Genomic DNA, 21,957 nt, shown 5'->3' on the forward strand with positions numbered 1-21,957 from the left:
TATCTCTTCATCATAAGGAAATGGGTAGTAAGTACCTTTTATTATTTGTTTCATGAATTTTTTGTTCGAACACTATCGCTCACTCATTATCTCTTTGTGAATCTAATCACTCTTCCACTATTATCGTAGCTTGCCCTCTCTTACTGCTTCTCTCTATTGTTGTAACTTATAATTCCTGGTTCAACTGAAGCAACACTTTTTTGAAGCACTAACTGTAGAACAATTTTTCTAAGGTATGTTTGGCATAACTGAAGCAACTTATAATTTCTGGTTCAACCAAAACAACACTTTTTTGAAGCACTGATCATATAACAACTTTTCTACCGTATTTCCGGCATAATGGAAGCAAATTAATATGTACTGGACATGGCATGTCGCCTCCATGTCTATTGTCATGGTAACAACATCGTTGTTCTTCCCATAAGATGTGTTGCTCACACACGTTACACAATGACACTGGGATGCTCTCTTAATATTTTTCTCTTCCATGTCTTCATGAGCTCAACATGTTTTTCATACATACAAGTATTTTCGAAATATTTAAGATTGTCATACATCAGCGGCGACCCTCGATTCAAGGATACCTCAACTCATCTTCGTCCAATTGATGTAAACTTATTTTCCTATAGCGATGAATTCATGCATGTTTATGTATTTGTGCGCGAAGAATTCATGCATGTTTATACTGCTACAAATGTTGCTTGACAATAGTCATGAATTAGTACGGACGGATATCTTACAATTTTTTAAAGATATATTCGACATGTTGTTCTAGAATTAATTTACATGCAAATAAGAAAATATTTTTTTGTATTATATTGTGGATATTTACCGTACATATACAATTTACATTTAATTATATATAGTGTACCCATCTAATTTCTTATTTAGCTTACCTGCAAAGTAATTGCATTTTTCATTATTGACATCATTAGTAATGTCATCGGTTGTAAAAGAAATTGTGCGGTTCTATAGAAATCTAATCATACTATCAGCATGCTCTTACGTTTGGTAGGACCATGAAAATCAGAAACATTTGCCTAAAAAATCAGACACGTGTATTTTCCTCCCGAGTTAGACTTAGATTTGAACACTAAGGAAACTCAAGTTCGACTAATGATTTTTGCATCGTCAATTCCTGGGAACTTCTTTGCAAAAAAAGAAAATAATAATTCCTGGGAACTTTTTTTTGCGGCTACGTACGCGTTTCATTTTCTTCTTCTAGGATGAGAAATGTAACCTCTTATCCTTTATGTTTCCTAGCATGTACTGATGGATCGGTTTCCTTATTCAATGTATAGTTACGTCATTGACTTTGCTTATTCTAGGATGACAATCGTGTCCAACTTTAGAGAAAAAGATGAGAATCATTCGTAAATTTCATATTTTTTATGTACGTGCTTATTTTTGTGCATAATTTCTCATCGTTTAATCTGAGCCGTTTTGATCAAATTCAACAGAATATATATTATTAGCATACGTGGACGAACATCATCGCTTGTTTGTCTTTTGAAGAAATAATATAATAGATAGTAGATTGTTTGCCCTCCTGTCAACGATTGCAAGATTTAGCTTGCCACATCATTAGAATTGGTACAATGATCTATTATATATTAAAATTCATTGTTAGTTAGAAAAACAAAATTTCGTAGAACATCTCGCAAAAAATAGGCCAAATATTTGGTGGACCATATGTAAAAATTTACAATTTGGACATAACAGAGAAAAGAAAATATGCGAGAATCTATATCATATAAAAGCAAAAGATGAGAATTTCATTTGGTAGACCTTTTTTACATGAAATCGTAGCCATTAGATATATATCAAAAATTGTAACCAAACACTATACAACCTTTGATTCTTAGTCAAACAAATTATATAAAAAACGCCAACACATCTGTCATGCATATCCCATCTTGTTGTAAAAGAAAGTAGGAAATATGTAGTTACTTTACAACAAAGTGATCTCACACAGATGCATCATGCATATCCCATCTTGCTGCCAAAAAAGTCATGCATATTTCATATACAAAATTAACATAAATACATATACTCGCGCAGAAAAACCATGTCTCATAAACAGATGCATAAATTATTGTAAATGTAGCCAGTGGCCAAGATGCCATGTTCCCATGTTGTAGCTGCTATACCCTGAAGAATCAATTACTATACGTACGTAGCAGGAGAGATCAATCACCGCACCTGATCACGTGAAGAAGCATGCGTACGTCTGTGTTTGTGTTGTGATCCCCGAAACTCCTTAAGTCGACTTGACTGCGCCCCCACAACCGCGAGTCAGCGACATCTCTGCCACACCATTGCGTTCCCCGTCCCTTGACATGCGCCTCTTCTGCTGCGCCATCGCCCATCGGCCGTCGCCTCTGCGGCCGCCGTTGCCGTCGCCGTCGCAGCCACTGTTTAGGCTAGCTTCTACGATCATAAACATGGATCAATCCAGTAGCTATTCACATTTCTCCTCATGCCGGCAGTGCACAATCACATACGTCTTCGATCATTGTTATGTTGCTCTAAATCGTAGACTAATATATGGCAGCAGCCTCCACATCCTTGCACCGCCGAGATCGCGCAGATCACGATCAGGTCATGGGCCTTGCCTTGTTGCTTCGAGAAGACAGAACCTAATGTATGCATGCACGGTCAATCAGAGAATATTTATGTATTTGGCCTTGTCCAAATCATAAGGTAGGTTTAAAAAAAAATAGGTAGCCTATACCGGTACGCTAGAGCATATTGGAGTCCTATTATCAAATGTTCCAAATTACCTACACTTTACGTGTCAATTTTTTATAACACCCTGTGCGTGTCAATCTGATTTGCTCCGATTACTTCTCCTGCCCATCACGTTTGGTTTGGGTTGGAACAAAAAGATTGTACGTGGCAGTCCTGTAATGTTTCTACCTAACTATATTTGTATGTAAGTTTACATTTTTAAATCTCAACCCTTAATATTTAAAACTGGCGGCCAAGATAATTTAATCTGTGTGGACTAATGTGATGGCTTGTTTGACTCTTGTTTTAATTATATAATAGATAAATGGTATGTATCGATGCAGGTTAAGAATGAGTGGCTTCATAACGCTGGTGCCGGCGTCATTGCCCACGTCGTGGACAGCATGAAACAAACATGCCCGCCTGCCAACCTGTAAGATTTGCACTTGGGATGCTCTTGGCCACGTTAGTAACTCTATCAGTAAACTTTTGAGCTTCCCAGCTTTTCCCAAGCTACACAAAGGTTTTGCCAATGTTCAAAGATACAGTAAGCCATAAATTGATTGCCTAAAGGTTAATTGCTTGTCAGCTTGTTGCTTAGATGCCTGCATATGTTATCATCTCTCACAAGGAAACGTATTTGTGCTGCTGATCTATAGGATTACTGACACATTATGTTGCTGATGGTTCGCAAATCAGATGTAGAGGCAGGTGCCGGCACAAACTGAAAATGAAAAAAGAAAAACAAAGGGGATGATATTTTTCATTCAGATGATTGCCTCGACTTGTGTTGGAAGCAAATGCTATTAAATGATATTACGCCACAGATAGGTGTCAACTGCTCATAGCCTGCTATTGGTCTTCATGCTAATATTGTTGAGAGGCCGTGCTGGAAATGTTTTCTTTTTCTTTTTCGAAAAGGGGGCTCCCCGGCCTCTGCATCAAGAGTGATGCATACGGCCATCTTATTAACCAAATAACAAAATGTGTCAACAAGGTTTCAAAGTCGCAAACTGAAACAAAGAAAGAGCAGCTCACACAGAGCATAAAAAGGCTAGATACACAAACTAGACAGCAAAAGACGCCACAACCGGCTGGATAAAAATAGATAGGTAAACTAAATGCCTATCCTATTACATGACCGCCATCCAAACCGGTTGAAGATATCCCGAGCTACCATCTCCCAACGGATAGATCCAGTAACCAAATGCTCCCTGGCCTCCATCGGAGTGAGTAGCGACCACGAACGGATCACTGCCGTAGCTCGGAAAATAACCTGCAAAAAATGAATCCGTGATGTTCTGTTAAAAACCAAATCATTTCTGCAAAGCCAGATAGTCCACAGCAAAGCGCAAACTCCAACCCGAATATGTCTTGCTAAGGCAGGCTCAACCCGAATATGTCTTGCTAAGGCCGTGCTGGAAATGTACCGCTCACATTCCTCAAGGCTACATGTGTAGACAGGTGCTGAACAAATTTCCGTTCCAAATCAATCGAAGTTTTAGGTTTGTCCTAAGTTGAACCTTTTTAAGTTTTAGAGAGTCTTTTGCTCAAATTGTTCCCAGCATCCAGTTTTTCTCTGTGGCGGCTGTCTCAAAACAAAATCATGACTGGGGATATATAACCTGACGAGGAGAATACCCCGACCACTTGCCACCCTACTGAACTGAAATTGAATCTGTGCATCAACTGTTCTTTGAGTGCATAATAGCTAAAACTTGTGCAGGAAAAAACAGAACACCAACGGCTGGCTCCATGAAGGCGACATAATGAATAAACAGTTTATGATCTGTATATATTGCTTAACATGTTGACAGCTTAAGTAAGCATCGTGGATAGTTAGGAATCTGTAAATCATGTTGAGGTACTGAGAGTTGATGGATGCTGAACTTGAAACAGTGTGCGAGAAAGCAGGGAGCAGCACTGCAGTAGCTCACATGCAAGGGAGTGAGCGCAGTCTGCATTATGAGCAGCACTGTGAGTCAGGGCAATGGGTAAGGGAGGACCACAGGTTGTATTTATTTTATAACAAGAAAAATATGAAGGAAATAAAATTTAAATTAAAGGAGAAAAAATCAGTTTTTTTTAAGAAATATGTATGTGAAAAAATTTGTTGGAAAAATCAGGAAAGTTATAAAACGAAAAAACATGAAAATTCAGAAAGAAAGTAGAATATTCTAGAAAAGACTAGAAACCACATGACATAAATATCGTACAAATATCAGGGAAATATGATCAAGTTTGGAATATATTGTGTTGTCTCCAAGTGTTCTACTGTACTTATTTTATTCTGAATTCCCTAGCTTTTTTGTCAACAATGTTGGTCTTGTACAACTCGGTTTCCAACTTATGTCCCATTTTTTATTTGTTTAGTTGGTAATAATGCACAAGAGAACAGACGTCAGTTGAAATAGTGAATGGAACTGTTCCAATTGAAGGCTGCTGCCTACACAGTGACAGTACCCACATTTACTGCTGAGCCTGAGTGAATCTGCAAGCGTATCGAGACGAGATGACCACAGCCACAAATCACTCCAGATCCACAATAATACTTGCTGCTTCTCTCCTTGGTCTCTGGCTCTCTGCGGCGACTTTTAGAGGTGGTCTCCTCCCAATCTGCGACGGTGACGGCGACGGCGCCAAAGGTACTCTTCCTCCTCTGCTGTTCGATACATTCAGTTGAGCTCTCGATCTAGTTGGTGCACACCTCTTTTCTTTTCCTGTTCTGATGTGGATCCGTGATGTGCAGGGCTGGATCTGTTGAACACTCTCGCTTAGCAGAGGGCATTGCCAACTGGAGGAGAAGAGTTGCTGCTCAGTGTTGGAGGTGCTCTTCTTCAGCTTGTGCCACCTGAGAACGATTTTGTTTCCATTATAGCCATATGTGTAGATCCAGAGCAAGGAGAGGGTCAGCTCTTGCTCCATCTGTTCTTCCCTCCTTAATCTCTTGTTGCTATTTTATTTTAAAAAAAAATTGGTAGTAAAAAGGTCACAATATCATAGTAAAAAGGTTAAAATATGTCGATCAGGAAAAAATATTAAATAATAAGAACAAATAAGAAAGCAAAGGGGAAAATGGTCAGTGGTCAGAGCTTAGTATCTATCCAAAGTTCTGAGGGCTGCTGCATATTCATGAGCTCTTACTTTCACAGACTAAAACATCTAGCTTTCGCTCATCCAGTGGTTCTCTGAAAACAATTAGTGTCTTCTAGCTGTCTCCTCTTCCTCCTCTGTACAACTTTCTTCCTTTTTAGTGATTTTTGATGATTCTGATGTGGATTTATGATTATTTTTTTAAAGGGGATGTGGATTTATAACGTGCACAACTGGAAATATTCTCCACTAGTTCATCTTGGGTAGCCGTTGCAAAGGACTCTGCGAATTGGATACGAAGAGCTGCTGTTCAGGGTATACTTCTTCTACTTCTGCTTTGGATAACCAGAGCAGGCAATGCATGTGCGCACATTGTACTGTTACTTTCATAAACTAGCATGTTCAGGGTTTGCCCATTCTGTCTTCTGAAAACCTTTATGTTTGCATTACAGAAGTTCAACCCAAGGACGGTGCTATAGTGGTGTGTAGATCGGGAGCAAAGACAAATAAACGTTGACATATGGAGGCTGCTACTGGGGCGTTGAGCCCTGCCCTGCGTAAGCTCGGTGAGCTGCTCGCTGGAGAATACAACCTGGAGAAGCGAGTAAAGAAAGGTGTACAATCACTTCGTACAGAACTGGAGATGGTGCACGCCGTACTTCGTGAGGTTGGCAAGATGCCACTGAATCAGCTCCAGGAGCCGGTCCAGATTTGGGCTGGCAAGGTGAGAGACCTGTCTTGCGACATGGAAGACGCTGTTGACGACTTCCTGGTGCGTGTGGGTGAGGGTTCAGGCAGCAAGCCAACGGACATGAGGAGTCGAATCAATAAGTTCCTCAAGAAGACCACCAAACTGTTTGGTAAGGGCAAAGCACTTCATCAAATCTGTGATGCCATCAAAGAAGTTCAGGATCTTGCCAAGGAGTTGGTTGAGCTGCGTAAAAAGTATGAGCTTGACATGTTTAGCTCTACCAACGGTGCTACCATTGACCCTCGTGTGTTAGCTCTACAAAAAGATGTAGGGGAGCTTGTTGGACTTGACCGCACAAGGGATGAACTTATTAAAACACTGATTTGTGAGAACGGGAGTTCCAAGGAGCACTTGAAGACAATCTCTATTGTTGGTGTTGGTGGCCTAGGCAAGACAACCCTCACCAAAGTAGTTTTCGAGACGATCAAAGTCCAATTTGATTGTGCAGCTTTTGTCCCGGTGGGTCAGAACCCAGATATCAGGAAATTTTTCAAAGACCTACTCTATGGCCTCGACAAAGAGAAGTTCAAAGACATTCATAATACAACAAGAGATGAGAAATTACTCATGGAGGAAATCAGTGAATTCCTTCTGGATAAGAGGTATGCATCACATTTTCCTTGTCTTTGTTTTTATATTTCGAAAATGTGTGAAGTAGCCAGATACTGAATTTCATATCAATATCATTTTCTGTTATATGTTTTTATATTTGTAGTGGTCCTTTTCTCTGTAAGCAAGTTCTATTTCTTTCTTTCTTGTGCATGCACCTTATCTAATTTTTACCAGTTATCTCTGCTGCATTTCTTTCTACATGCATATCATTAGTGTGGTTGAATAATTCATGTGGTTTGCTTAGTACGTTACCATTATGTTGTTACAGGATTCAGTTGTATATAGATTGACTTGCCCACTAATGATACAGTATAACTGGCATAGGTACCTCGTCGTAATTGATGATATATGGGAAGAAGAAATATGGAGATGTATAAATTGTGCTTTGTGTAAAAACAAACTCAATAGTCGGGTAATCACAACAACCCGTAATATGAGTGTGTCTGAAGCATGTCTCTCTTCCAGTGATGACATGATTCACCAAATGAAACCTCTTTCTGATGAAGATTCACAGATACTCTTCAATAGAAGAATATTTCAAAGCAAAGAGAAATGTCCAGAAGATTTGCAAGTAGTATCGAGAGATATATTGAAGAAATGTGGGGGTGTACCATTGGCCATCATTACAATAGCTAGCCTCCTGGTTAGTAACCAAAAGATAAAGCAAAAAGATGAATGGGTGCATGTGTGCAATTCGATGGGCCGTGGACTTACACAAGGTGGTATTGTGAAGGACATGAAGAGGATATTATCACTCAGCTATTATGATTTGCCATCCCATCTGAAGCCTTGTTTATTATACCTAAGCATCTTTCCTGAAGACTCTGAGATTGAGAGAGATTGGTTGATATGGAGGTGGCTTGCAGAAGGTTTTATCCAGTGTGACAAAGAAGAAAGCAAGTGTGACAAAGAAAAAAGCAGGCTATTTGAGATCGGAGAGAGCTACTTCAACGAGCTCATGAATAGGAGCTTGATCCAGCCTGCGAAAACCAATGATGAAGGAGTGGTAGTAACTTGCCATATACATGATATGGTGCTTGACCTTATATGCTCACTGTCAAATGAGGAGAAATTTGTCTCCATGTTGGATAATGTTCAGTGGCATGCACCTAATCTGCAAAAGAAATTTCGCAGGCTATCACTTCATAATATCAACGCAAAGGTTCAGAACCATCAGTTTGATAGCACTAGCCTGGCAAAAGTGAGGACCTTTGCTGTTTTCTCTCCTGTTACCTGTGATTGGTTGCCATCTCTCTCAAGCTTCCAATTTTTACGTGTGCTGGATCTTGGAAATTGTGGAAGCCGTGAAAGTAGCTCTGGTATCAGTCTCAAGTATGTGGGGAATTTTATTCACCTAAGGTACCTAGGGCTCGAGGATGCAGATGTTTGCAAACTCCCAATGGACATAGGCAAGTTGCAGCTTTTGCAGACACTGGATGTAAGAGACACTAGTATAAAAGAATTACCTGCAAGTGTTATTCAGCTCAGAAATTTGATATGCCTATGTGTCAATTCGGAGGTGAGGCTGCCAAAAGGAATGGGGAACCTGACATCCCTCGAAGTGCTAGAACAAGTAGGCTTATCCTCATCTCCTCACATTGTGAAAGAGCTGAGGCATCTGACAGAGGTTAGGAGTAGGACACTCAGTGTTGACTGTGATAACATGGACGAGGATTTGATTGATGTATTAATCGAGTCTCTAGGCAACCTGCACAAATTGCAAAATCTACGTATTGTTTATTGCGGCAGATTGATAGATCGCATGTGTGAAAGCTGGGTGCCCCCTCCAAACCTCCGTAGTTTTGTTTCACGGGGCAGCTCCTATTCTCCTTCGTGGTTCTCGCGACTTCCGAAGTGGATTAATTCAAGTTTGCTTCCCCACCTCTCCCGCCTGGAAATAGATGTGGAGGAACTTTTTTTTTTTTTTGAAAAGGGGGGAAAACCCCAGCCTCTGCATCAGTACGATGCATACGGCCCTCTCATTAGATGTGGAGGAACTGCAAGGGGATGACATTCAGATCATTGGGATGCTGCCTGCTCTTCGGTTTCTGCGGCTGCGTGCAAGTCGCGTGATGGGAACGTTGGTTGTGAGGGCCGATGCATTCCCATCTGCGAGATGCTGCATCTTCAGAGGGTTTCCGACGGGGCCGTGCCTTTTCCCACCTGGAGCTATGCCAAGGGTTCAGCACCTTGTGTTCAAGGTCTCCGCACCGTCGATCGCAAGCGGTGAGGTTGACTGCGGCCTGGGGCACCTCCCTTCTCTCGAGCATGTTCAGGTTTGTCTGGAGCGTGAGAATTCCAGCGATGAAGAGACGGAGACAGCCAAGGCTTGGCTGAGGCGCGCAGGAGAAGCCCATCCAAAACGTCCCACCATTGAAATCAAGCATAACTATTGGCAGCTGAGCTGCTAGTGACATACCTTTGCGGCTCTGCGACTGGTAAGGTCTAATCATCCGACCAATCATGAATCCCCTTTTCCTGAATATGCTCGTTACCATATTGTCTGATTTATCTCTCTTTAGTTTCCCCGTTTCAGGCCTTCAATGAAATCCTGGAGTCAGGTACTGTTCCAACACTACGGTATATAGGCAACACTGCAGGTAGCAGGCAGGCTAGCAGCAACTCAGGTGATTCGTGTACGGCTACAACTCCAAATAAGGAGGGCTCATTCTCTCCACCTATGTTGGGATTCTGTTCTTTGCTAGACAGAGGCTTCCGCGTGTAGTTCATGTACTAGTTATTTTTCTGCATATGCTTTCAGCAATGCAGTACCGCAGCCTTGTTAGTTCCTTACTTATTGTCACTGTTAATTTTCTTGGGTCGGCTATAATTGGGACTCCCTTTTCTTTATCCAGTCTGCCCCTTTTTAATTTGTAATGCTACCTCTACATTTAAATTTCTTCATTTGCTTGTTCACATAGAACAGTGTTATGTTTTTATTTGCTTAATGAAGAGCACCTGGGTAGTTGGTTGAACTGATGTTGTAGCTTATGTATGTTTTACTAGACGGAGGCTTCTGCATGTTATTTGTGACGAACTGGAGTAGTTGTTTTCTCTGCGTATGCTTTGGGCAATGCATTGCCTTGGTTAGTTCCTAATTGTACTTCTTGATTTCCTTGTATCGGCTTTAACCGAGACTCGTACAGTGGAAGGTTGCATTCCGTTTTGTACGGTATTCTGAGTCCCCTCTTCGTTTTGTAACGCTGCCTCTACGTTATAATCTCTTCATTTGCTTGCTCAGATGCAGTCTGCAGCATCGTTGTAGCTTCAGATTTCCTTCATGTGTTGTTCGTTGAGTTGTCTCTTCTATTACTGCAACTGGGTCTATCAACTGAACTTATGTCTAGAGCTTGTGATCGTGATAGAGCCTCCAAGTCCAAGGTGGTAAGGAATGCTGTTCCATGGGGGTAACAGGAAACAATTCTGTGATGGATGTACAGGCTGTTGGATGAATAGCAACTGTATTCTCAGGAGGGTCAAAGGCCAATACATATACAAGTGTGTGGTGAAGTGCAAGAGACCCCTCATACAATGGGGATAAACCGAAAAGGGACTATACACATCTAACACAGGCAGTGTTCACAAGGTAGAGTGCAATCTGGTGCAGTGGGCAGCAAGGAGTTCAAGAGCGACACATCTCATTCTGATCGAGTTGGAGGAGTTGAGGAGTATCAGTTTCGGGTTCTGAATCTCTGCACGTCACTGGGGTTTGTTTGGAGTTGATTCAGTTTTTGGTTGGCACGTGTACTTACTCTTATCGTTGAGTTACCCCCGTCCAGCCACTGGTCGTCCGCGGTGAATCCGCCGCCGCATTCCCTCGATCGCGAGCGCCGGCGGCGATAACTTCCGCTTGGGGACAAGCAAGTGCTACAAAAACGATTTCCAGGTGCTCTTGCTTGGGGACAAGCAAGTTCTTCAGAGGGAGGCAATGTGTTACGATGACGTCGGAAGCAGAAACGGGAGAATACGCCTTTGACTGACAAGGGAAAGACTCCCCCTGGATGCTATGCCATCCAGTGGCTGAGCGTGTGTGTAGTTGGGTTTGCTGGATTATATATATAATCAGGTGTAAGGAGATTAGTAATTAGGCTTCTGTGGGGGGCTTCCCCGGCCTCTGCATCAGCATGATGCATACGGCCATCTTATTAAGCATAAAATAGTCCACAAAGTCTCCAAGTCTCAAGGTTGTCAACAAGAAAAGTAAGAAAAGGCTCACACAGAGCCCGAAGGCTAGATACACAAGCTAGCCAAAGCACTTATACATCACAGCCGTTTGGCTTCAAAATAGACAGGTAAACTAATTGCCTATCCTGTTACACGACCGCCATCCAAACCGGCTGAATATATCCCGAGCTACCATCTCCCATCGGATAGCAGCAGTAACCAAAAGCTCCCTGGCCTCCGTCGGAGTGAGTAGCGACCAGGAACGGATAAGAGCCGTTGCTCGGAAGATAACCTGCAAAACATGGATATTTGTTGATCTGTTAAAGACGAAGTCATTTCTGCAATTCCAAAGCGCCCACAAAAAAGCGCAAACCCACAAGCGAATATGTTTTGCTAACCCGGGCTCTACCCTAGTTAGCCATGTCCCAAACAACATGTTAACCGACCTTGGTGGGGTAATATTGAAAGCGACTTGAATAGTCGTCCAAAGAATTCTAGCTAGTGGGCAGTCAAAGAAAAGATGTTTAATGGTTTCACCCTGATCACAGAAACTACACCTAGTAGGTCCTGTCCAATTACGCTTAATAAGATTATCCTTTGTTAAGATCACCTGTTTATGTAGAAACCACATAAACACCTTGATCTTTAAAGGAACTCTGACGTCCCACACATGCTTTGAAGTAGGAATCGAGCTGGAATTAATAACATCAACATACATTGATTTAACCGTGAATCCCCCCGACCTAGTGAGATTCCAGCGTAATTTATCAGGTTGTTGAGATAGTTGTACCTGCATCAGTCTCCTAACTAGATGCATCCACTCTTCCCAACGATTGCCCACTAACGATCTTCTAAACTGGATATCCAGGGGTATCGAGGCGAAGACCGATGCAACCAAAGCATCGCGCCTTCGAGCTATACGATACAGAGACGGATACTGGATTGCTAGGGGAGCCTCTCCAAGCCAAGTATCCTCCCAGAATCTCGTGCTTGCACCATTACCAACTAAATGCTTTGATCTCTGAAAAAATGAAAGCTTCACTTTCATAAGCCCTTTCCAAAAGGGTGAATCAGTTGGTCTAACCGACACCTGAGCCAAAGTTTTGGTTTGGAGATACTTGTTACGCAGGATTTGAGCCCACATGGCGTCAGTTCCTGAGGATAACTTCCACAACCACTTACTAAGAAGGCACCGGTTCTTGACTTCGAGATTCTCAATCCCCATACCCCCTTGGTCTTTCGGTCTACAAATGATATCCCACTTCGCTAACCAATATTTTCTCTTAGGCTCCTCCCCCTGCCAAAAGAACCTCGATCGATAGAAGTCCAGTCGTTTCCTAACTCCAACTGGGACTTCAAAGAAGGACAAAAGGAACATGGGCATGCTCGTGAGCACCGAATTAATAAGAATTAAACGGCCTCCATACGACATGAGCTTGCCCTTCCAACAACTTAGCTTCTTCTCGAAACGATCCTCAATACACTTCCATTCATTATTCGTGAGCTTGCGGTGATGAATAGGAATTCCTAAGTAGGTAAAAGGCAGCTCACCCAAACCACATCCGAACAACTGCTTGTAATCCTCTTGTTCCTCTTTGGCTCTCCCAAAGCAGAACAACTCACTTTTGTGGAAGTTAATTTTGAGCCCACTTAGCTGCTCAAACAAACAAAGCAGCAGCTTCAGATTTCTAGCTTTTACCAAGTCATGCTCCATGAAGATGATAGTGTCATCAGCGTATTGCAGGATGGATATACCCCCATCCACTAAGTGTGGCACCAAGCCCCCTATTTGGCCAACTTCCTTGGCTCTCCCTAACAACACCGCCAACATATCGGCTACTATGTTGAACAGAATAGGGGACATCGGATCTCCCTGCCGCAGGCCCTTATATGTCTGGAAGTAATGACCGACATCGTCATTCACTTTTATGCCAACACTACCCTTTTGCGTAAAAGTTTCAATCTGGCTCCTCCAGCCCTCGTGGAAACCTTTCATACGCAAAGCTTGTTGCAGAAAAGGCCATTTAACTTTGTCATACGCTTTCTCAAAATCTACTTTAAAGATGACTCCATCAAGTTTCTTAGAGTGAATTTCCTGGAGCGTTTCATGCAACACCACCACCCCTTCAAGGATGTTTCTGTCTGGCATGAAAGCTGTTTGGGATTGCTGCACCACAGAATGCGCAATCTGTGTGAGCCTATTAGTCCCAACCTTGGTAAAAATTTTGAAACTGACATTCAAGAGACAGATAGGACGGAACTGCTCAATCCTGAGAGCGTCGGTCTTCTTTGGAAGCAACGTTATCGTTCCAAAGTTCAAATGAAAAAGTTGAAGCCGTCCAGCAAAAAGGTCGTGGAACATGGGTAGCAGATCCCCTTTGATGATATGCCAACATCTTTTGTAAAACTCCGCCGGGAACCCATCCGGCCCGGGAGCCTTATTGTTCTCCATCTGAGAGATGGCATCGAAAACCTCCTTTTCCGTAAACGGCGCAACTAGCATGTCATTATCAGCAGCAGTTAATTGAGGCACATCCTCAGTCCTGGACTCATCGAGGGACACAGCGCTATCCTCCGGCGGTCCAAATAACTGCTTGTAGTATTCGGTGATGTATAGCTTAAGATTATCGTGACCAACAATTGTGCCTTCATCTTGCTCGAGCTGAAATATTTTTTTCTTTCTGTGTTTGCCATTCGCAATCAGATAAAAGAATTGAGTGTTCGCATCCCCTTGGATTACTTTGCGAACCTTTGCTCTGAGCGCCCACTTCAGCTCTTCTTCGCGGAGAAGTTCCTTCAACCTCTTTTCCGCATCAATCTTACAGCACATATCCGCAGATTGAAGAACCGCTGATTCAGCTTTAACATCTAGGTATTGAATAATCTCCAGGAGTCTGTCTTTCTCAACCTTATAAACTCCACTTAGATGTTTAGCCCAACCTCGAAGAAAGCACCTCAAATGCCTAATCTTATTCTGCCATCTCTCGACAGGCGATCTACCCCTAGACTCTCTAGCCCACTCTCTGGCAACAATATCCAAGAAACCTTCTCTTTCAAACCATGACGTTTCAAAGGAGAAAGTATTCTTGTTTCCCACATGCCTTGGCTCCCCTGAGTCAACAAATAGCGGTGTGTGGTCCGAAATTCCTCGCGTTAGAGCCTGCACCGTGACCAGAGGGAACTTCTGCTCCCATTCGGCACTTGCAAGAACCCTATCCAACTTCTCATATGTCGGGTTTGGTAAAGAGTTAGCCCAGGTAAATTGTCTACCAGAGAGTTCGATTTCTCTCAAATCCAAACTCTCAATGATGGTATTAAACATAAAGGACCATCGCCCATCAAAATTATCGTTATTCTTTTCATCCCGCCTCCTAATAATGTTGAAGTCCCCCCCAACCAGGATAGGGAGTTGTTCGGACCCACAAATTCGAACCAGGTCAGCCAAAAATTCAGGTTTAAGCTCAGGTTGTGCAGCCCCGTAGACCGCCACCAACACCCAGTTAAACCCATCTATTTTGGACCTGACTCTGAATTTCACTGCAAAGTCACCCATAACAACACTCCGGACTTCAAGGGAATCACATCTCACACCCAGCAAGATGCCCCCAGACCTCCCTCTTGGAGGAAGACAATGCCAATCGAATTCCACCCCTCCCGACAACGTGTTAAGAAACTGAGGTGCAAAATTATCCCTACCAGTTTCAGAGAGAGCAATGAAATCTAAACGGTGCTCTAAAGATGCCTCCACTAGAAACCTACGTTTAGCCAAGTCCTTAAGACCTCTGCTATTCCAGAATATTCCTTTCATAGGTCATCATGGAATTTTTTGGCCTTACGAATTCTAGCACTCCTGCGTACCGCGGATGCAGGGTACACCTTCCGCTTCCACTTACGTTTAGGAATGTTATCACCTGTAGCCCGGTCCTCATAACCGTGCTCTGGTTGAACATGGGCTGCATCATCTACCTGGAGTTCATCCTCATCAGGCTCCGCAGACGGAGGAACAAGATCCGCGCAGAATTTATCAAGCACCCTAACACCCAAGGCCTCAATCTCCGCATCATTCAAAGGTTTTACAGCCGCTAGGTTTCTAATAGACTCCAAGGCCCGTTCCGCTTCCAAATCTAAAAGATCATTAACCGAGTTTTCAATTTCCAAATTATTATTCCCAAGAGACACCCCCACTTGGTTTGCATTATTAATAATCTCATCCTTAGAGAAATGCAGAATAGAATTTGAAACATTAACTGACATACCTGTTGTGCTCTCCACATCACGCAGCTTGGCCGCCCGCATAGCGCACCTCTGCTGCAAATCATCAACCTCCGGAAGGTCCTGGAGACGAGAGCTCGTCCGCCTCCCCTCGGAAGCAGGGTCTCGGATCCCTCCGAACGCGATCACCTCCTCCTGAGTAGCGGCTCCCGGAGTAGGTATGGGAGAGGGGGACCGCGTAGGAGATGTGGAGATGCCTGACGGAGTTGGCACCAGGGCCTCCTGCCCTAGTCCGACCCCCCCAGCCGACGCCGTGGCAGCCGTGCGCTCCACCTGCAGGACCGCCGTCGGTACTAGAGGGTCAGGGGCCACCTGCCCCTGACGCCTGCCTAGCACCTCCGGCGACCCCACCACCAACGAGGCTCCCGCGAGACGGACCTCCAGGGCCTCCTGCCCCAAAGATATGTCGCCCCGGCTGGACACAGGTACCTGCGCCGCCTGCTGTGAAACAGAAGAATGAGAGGGAGTCGTGGCCACCTGCCCAGACGCCCCTCCCCTCCGCAAGGAAACTAATGTGACATTCCTTAGCAGTCCTCAGCATTTATAGGGACCCCACCCTTTTTTATAGCGGGTGGTGTCCCTATTAATAGGCCCCGAGCATCGACAACATGCATGTATGTAGATGTGCACCCCCCAAGAGTCCCCTGAGGACATACAGTTTCTGCTTGAATACATAGTTTTCATATTCATGAGACTGCACGGTGAGTGGCTTCACAATGCTGGTACCGGCGTTATCGCCCACGTCGCGGACAGCATGAAACAAACATGCATGCCTGCCAACCTGTAAGATTTTCACTTGGGATGCTGACATTCACCACGGTTACTACTCTATCAGTGAACTTTTGAGCCTGCCAGTTTTGCCCCTAAGCAACATAGATGTTCTACCAGTCTACAGTAAGCCATAAATTGATGAGATTGCTAAAGGTTAATTGCTTGTCAGCTTGTTGCTTCGACGCCTGTATATGTTGTTCACCTCTCACGAAGCTGTATTTGTGCTGCAGATCTACAGGAATTAGTGATACACTATTGCAGACGGTCTGCAGATCAGATGTAGAGGTAGGTGTTGGCACAACTGAAAAATGAAATAAAAAAGAGAACAAGATGATATTTTTCATCCAGATGGTTGCCTCGACTTCTGTTGGAAGCAAATGCTATTAGAAGGGGAATAATAACTAGGGATAACCCGAGGAGAAGGGGAATACCAAAACCCCTGTTCAATCTGTGCATCAACTAGCAATTACTTTATGCACATGAAAGAAGAAACAGAACACCGCCGATGGCTGGGTTCTTTAAAACAATGAATAAACAGGTATGGTCTGTATTTTGTAAGCAGTGTACAGTTCTGCTGCCCATGCGTGTGAATATGTTAGAAATCTGGAAAGCTCAGGCATTTTAAGTTTTACACTTAATGCCAGTTGATGGATGCTGAAGCAATGTAAACGTTCTTCAAGACACTTTGTTGTATGTGCCGACTCAACTCAAGCGTGAGAAAGGAGGCTGATGCTGCATGTGCCGCACTGTGTGACGGCCGCTCCTATGTCGTTTTAAAACTCCTAGGCCTCCTTTGATTCATAGGATTGGAAAATCATAGGAATAGGAAAGTCATAGGAAATGAGATGACATGCATCTCAAATCCTATGCATAGGAATAGAAAAAGAGATGCCCTTTGATTCATCACATAGGATTTTTTCCATTGAGTCTAGCCTAATGTTTATTTTCCTATGAAATGTGGAGGATAGGAAGAATTCCTCCATAGGAATAGGATTTCATTCCTACAAACCAAAGAGCTCTGAAGGAATTTTTCCTATAGAAATCCTATCCTATGAAAATCCTACAAAATTCCTCCAAATCAAAGGAGGCCCTAGATTCCCGTTCCCGCTCTGTCCAAGCAAGTGCACACGAAACGACGAGTTGACCAGAGAGCCACAAATCACTCCGGCCGGATCCACAATACTCGCTGGCTGCTTCTTTCCTTCCGTCTCCGGCTCTCTGCGGCGGTGACAGCCCATTTCATTCGATCTAGGTACGTACTGCACAGCCAGCTCTCTTCCTTTTTCCATGCTCTGTGGATCTGACGAGGATCTGTGATGTGCAGAGCTCCATCTGTTCAGCAATCGCTCAGCAGGGGGCATAGCGAACTGGAGGTGGAGGCTTGCTGTCAGTGCTCGCGATGCTCTTCTTCAACTTATGTTCTTGATTGATCCAAGCAAGGTAATGCTTTTGCTCGTCATGAAAACGATTTTTTTTCATCACAGCCGCGTGCGTAGATCCAGAGCAAGGAGAACGCCAGCTTTTGCTCGATCTGTCCCCCCGTTAATCTCTTGTTCTGACTTGCTATTCCAATGATTGGAAAGGTCATTCCTGAGCTGTTTTCTTTCACGAGACAAAAACAAAAACAACTTTTGCTCAGCCGGTGGTTTTCTGAAACTGATTAGTATCTTCCATATGTCTTCTCTTTCTCCTCTGTACAACTTCCATTTTTTTTTTTTTATGATTTCCTGTGATTCTGATGTGAATTTATGATGTGCAGAGTTGGATCTATTCACCACTAGCTAGCTCACCTTTGGTAGCTGTTGCAAACGACTCTGCAAATAGGATTTGAAGAGCTGCTATTCAAGGTACCCTTCTTCTACTTCTGCTCTTGATATGCACCTTCTGTGTACTGTTACTTTCACCAACTAATCGGCTTCAGGTTTTGCTCCTTCTGTCTTCTGAAAACCATTATCTCTGTGTTGCAGAGTTTCAACCCAAGTGCAATGCTATATAAAGGTGTGTTGATTGAGAGACAATACAAATAAAGGTTGAGATATGGAGGTTTCTGCTGGGGCGATGGGCCCCGTAATTTGTAAGCTCGCTGAGCTCCTCGTTGGAGAATACAACCTGGAGAAGCGCGTAAAGAAAGGCGTGCAATCACTCCTAACAGAGCTGGAGATGATGCACGCCGTACTTCGCAAGGTTGGCGAGGTGCCATCCGAACAGCTAGAGGAGCCTGTCCGGATTTGGGCTGGCAAAGTGAGAGACCTCTCTTGCGACATGGAAGATGTTGTTGATGACTTCATGGTGCGTGTGGGTGAGGGTTCAAGCAGCAAGCCGACGAACATGAGAAATCGAGTCAAGAAGTTCCTTAAGAAGACCACCAAATTGTTTGGTAAGGGCAAAGCACTTCATCAAATCTGTGATGCCATCAAAGAAGCTCAAGATCTTGCCAACGAGCTGGCCGACCTGCGTAAAAAGTATGAGCTTGACATGTTTAGCGCTAGCAATGGTGCTACCATTGACCCTCGTGTGTTAGCTCTGCACAAAGATGTAGGGGAGCTTGTTGGTGTTGACCAGACAAGGGATGAGCTTATCAAAAAACTGATTTGTGAGGACGGGAGTTCCAAGGAGCAATTGAAGACGATCTCTATTGTTGGTCTTGGTGGGCTAGGCAAGACAACGCTCACCAAAGCAGTCTATGAGAAGATCAAAGCCCAATTTGATTGTGTGGCTTTTGTCCTCGTGGGTCAGAACCCAGATATCAAGAAAGTTTTCAAGGACTTGCTCTATGGCCTTGACAATGAAAAGTTCAGTGACATTCATAATACAACAAGGGATGAAAATCTACTCATCAAGCAAATCAGTGATTTCCTTGTGGATAAGAGGTATGCATCACGTAGTGCTTGTCCTTTTGTATATATTTCGGAAATGTGTGAAGTACTGAGATGTATACTGAATTTCATATCTTCATTTTCTTATTTGTTGTATTTCTATAACTGTACTATGTTCTTCTTTAGCAAATTCTACTTCTTTCGTTTTGCGCACGCGCCTTATTTCTGTTAGTCCTGTATACTTTAAGCAATTTCTGTTGCATTTCTTAATCTTTTTGCATGCATATCCTTAGTGGTTGTATAAGCCTATGGTTTGCTTTAGTACCTTACAGTTCATCCTTGTTACAAACTTCAGTTGTATATAGATGACTTGCCAACTACTGATGTCAAAATATTTGGCATAGGTACCTGATCGTGATCGATGATATATGGGAAGAAGAAATATGGAGATTTATAAATTGTGCTTTGTATAAAAACAAACTCCATAGTCGGGTAATCACAACAACCCGCAATGTGAGTGTGTCTGAAGCATGTCTCTCTTCCAGTGATGACATGATTCACAAAATGGAACCTCTTTCTGATGAAGACTCGCAGAGACTCTTCCATAGAAGAATATTTCAAAGCGAGGAGAAATGTCCAGAAGATTTGCATGAAGTATCAAGAGAGATATTGAAGAAATGTGGTGGTGTACCATTAGCCATCACTACAATAGCTAGCCTTCTAGTCAGTAACCAAGGGATAAAGCAGAAAGAAGAATGGATGCGTGTGCACAGTTCGATGGGCCGTGGAGTTACACAAGGTGGTATTTTGAAGGACATGAAGAGGATATTATCACTCAGCTATTATGGTTTGCCATCTCACCTGAAGCCTTGTTTGTTATATCTAAGCATCTTTCCTGAAGACTCTGAGATTAAGAGAGATTGGTTGATATGGAGGTGGCTTGCTGAAGGGTTTATCCTAGGTGACGAAGAAGAAACTAGGCTGTTTGAGATCGGAGAGAGCTACATCAACGAGCTTATGAACAGGAGCTTGATCCAGCCAGCAGAAATCAATGAGGAAGGCACGGTAGTAACTCTCCATATACATGATATGATTCTTGATCTTATATGCTCACTGTCAAGTGAGGAGAATTTTATCTCCATATTGGATAATGCTAAGTGGCATGCACCTAATATGAAAAAGAAATTCCGCAGGCTATCACTTCATAATATCAAGGCAAAGGTTCAGAGCCATCATTTTGACAGCACTAGCCTGTCAAATGTGAGGACCTTTGCTGTTTTTTCTCCCGTTACTTGTGATTGGTTGCCATCTCTCTCAAGCTTCCAATTTTTACGTGTGCTAGATCTTGGAAATTGTGGCAGCAATGAAAGTAGCTCTGGTATCAGCCTCAAGTATGTAGGGAATTTAATTCACCTAAGGTACCTAGGGCTCAAGGATGCAGATGTTTGCGAACTCCCAATGGACATAGGCAAGTTGCAGCTTTTGCAGACACTGGATATAAGAGACACTAGTATAAATGAGTTACCTGCAAGTATTGTTCAGCTAAGAAATTTGATATGCTTATATGTTGATTCTAACATGAGGCTGCCAAAAGGAATGGGGAACTTGACATCCCTCGAAGTGCTGGACAGTGTAGGAGTATCCTCGTCTCCTCACATTGTGAAAGAGCTGATTCATCTGACAGAGGTTAGGACATTCAGTATTGAGTGTTATAACATGGACGAGGATCTTATTGATATATTAATCAAGTTTCTAGGCAACCTGCAAAAATTGCAAAGTCTGTATATTTATGATGGCGGCAGATTGATAGATAGCATGTGTGAAAGCTGGGTGCCCCCTCCAAACCTCCGTTGTTTTGATTCATGGAACCCCTTTCTTCCTGCGTGGTTCTCGCGACTTCCAAAGTGGGTTAATTCAAGTTCGCTTCCCCTCCTCTCCACCCTGGAAATAGATGTGGAAGAACTGCAAGGGGATGACATTCAGATCATCGGGATGCTGCCTGCTCTTCAGTTTCTGCGACTTGCTGCAAAACGCGTGATGGGAACGTTGGTTGTGAGGGCCAATACATTCCCATCTGCGAGATGCTGCATGTTCAGAGGGTTTCCGATGTCGCCGTGCCTTTTCCCACCTGGAGCTATGCCAAGGGTTCAGCGCCTTGTGTTTGAGGTCTCTGCACGGTCGATCGCAAGTGGTGAGGTTGACTGCAGCATGGGCCACCTCCCTTCTCTCGAGCATGTGGAGGTTCGTCTGCGGCGTGAGAATTCTAGTGATGAAGAGAAGGAGACAGCCAAGGCTTGGCTGAGGCGCGCAGCACAAGCCCATCCAAAATGTCCCACCATTCAAATCCATAACTGGTGAGTGCTGACATGCCTTTGCCGCCAGTAAGGTACGGTCTACTCATCTGAGCAACCATGAATCCTCTCTTCCTAAATAACTTTCCCAATTTCAGGGCTTCAACAAAATCCTGGAGTCAGGTACCAGTAATTCACTGTGCCGTCGCAGCCATCAACAATTCACTGTACCGCCGCAGCTCCGAATAAACCAAGGCTCATTCCCTCCAACGCATGTTCAGATTCTGCCCTTTGCTAGACGGAGGCTTCCGCATGATTGTTCATAACAAACTATTTGTTATTCTTTCTGCATATGCTTTCAGAAATGCAGCACCTCCATTCCTTTATTCAGTCTTTTTAAGACTCGTACAATAAAAGGTTGCATTCAATTGGCACTATTTGTAGCACTATTGCCTCT

At 43.4% G+C, this 21,957-nt stretch overlaps 2 protein-coding genes across 4 annotated transcripts; both read left to right on the top strand.

Annotated features, from left to right (window-relative positions):
- Window positions 1-5,185: 5,185 nt before the first annotated feature.
- LOC119338232 (disease resistance protein RGA5-like) lies at window positions 5,186-10,161 on the top strand. Of its 3 annotated transcripts, XM_037610534.1 has the most exons (7): window positions 5,186-5,375; window positions 5,480-5,557; window positions 6,031-6,138; window positions 6,276-7,176; window positions 7,511-9,089; window positions 9,181-9,624; window positions 9,709-10,161. In XM_037610534.1, the coding sequence occupies exons 4-6, from the start codon at window positions 6,344-6,346 to the stop codon at window positions 9,595-9,597; spliced, it is 2,829 nt and encodes a 942-aa protein (XP_037466431.1). In that variant the 5' UTR covers window positions 5,186-5,375; window positions 5,480-5,557; window positions 6,031-6,138; window positions 6,276-6,343; the 3' UTR covers window positions 9,598-9,624; window positions 9,709-10,161. The 3 variants fall into 3 exon arrangements, with proteins under 3 accessions (XP_037466431.1, XP_037466429.1, XP_037466430.1); XM_037610532.1 differs by lacking the exon at window positions 9,709-10,161 and having other exon boundaries at window positions 5,480-5,638; window positions 7,511-9,332; XM_037610533.1 differs by lacking the exon at window positions 9,709-10,161 and having other exon boundaries at window positions 6,031-6,186; window positions 7,511-9,332.
- Window positions 10,162-18,415: 8,254 nt separating this feature from the next.
- Window positions 18,416-21,957, top strand: LOC119337887 (disease resistance protein RGA5-like). Its single transcript, XM_037610117.1, has 3 exons — window positions 18,416-19,263; window positions 19,614-21,563; window positions 21,659-21,957. The coding sequence occupies exons 1-3, from the start codon at window positions 18,431-18,433 to the stop codon at window positions 21,747-21,749; spliced, it is 2,874 nt and encodes a 957-aa protein (XP_037466014.1). The 5' UTR covers window positions 18,416-18,430; the 3' UTR covers window positions 21,750-21,957.

Source organism: Triticum dicoccoides, chromosome 7B, assembly GCF_002162155.2.
Source record: "Triticum dicoccoides isolate Atlit2015 ecotype Zavitan chromosome 7B, WEW_v2.0, whole genome shotgun sequence".
In the NCBI taxonomy this organism is placed as follows: Eukaryota; Viridiplantae; Streptophyta; class Magnoliopsida; order Poales; family Poaceae; genus Triticum; species Triticum dicoccoides.

Coding starts and splice junctions, on each gene's coding strand:
- LOC119338232 (XM_037610534.1), top strand. CDS start 6,344: ATGGAGGCTGCTACTGGGGCGTTGAGCCCTGCCCTGCGTAAGCTCGGT. Junction 7,177..7,510: donor GAATTCCTTCTGGATAAGAG/GTATGCATCACA, acceptor TAACTGGCATAG/GTACCTCGTCGTAATTGATG. Junction 9,090..9,180: donor TCTCCCGCCTGGAAATAGAT/GTGGAGGAACTT, acceptor TTAGATGTGGAG/GAACTGCAAGGGGATGACAT.
- LOC119337887 (XM_037610117.1), top strand. CDS start 18,431: ATGGAGGTTTCTGCTGGGGCGATGGGCCCCGTAATTTGTAAGCTCGCT. Junction 19,264..19,613: donor GATTTCCTTGTGGATAAGAG/GTATGCATCACG, acceptor TATTTGGCATAG/GTACCTGATCGTGATCGATG. Junction 21,564..21,658: donor ACCATTCAAATCCATAACTG/GTGAGTGCTGAC, acceptor TCCCAATTTCAG/GGCTTCAACAAAATCCTGGA.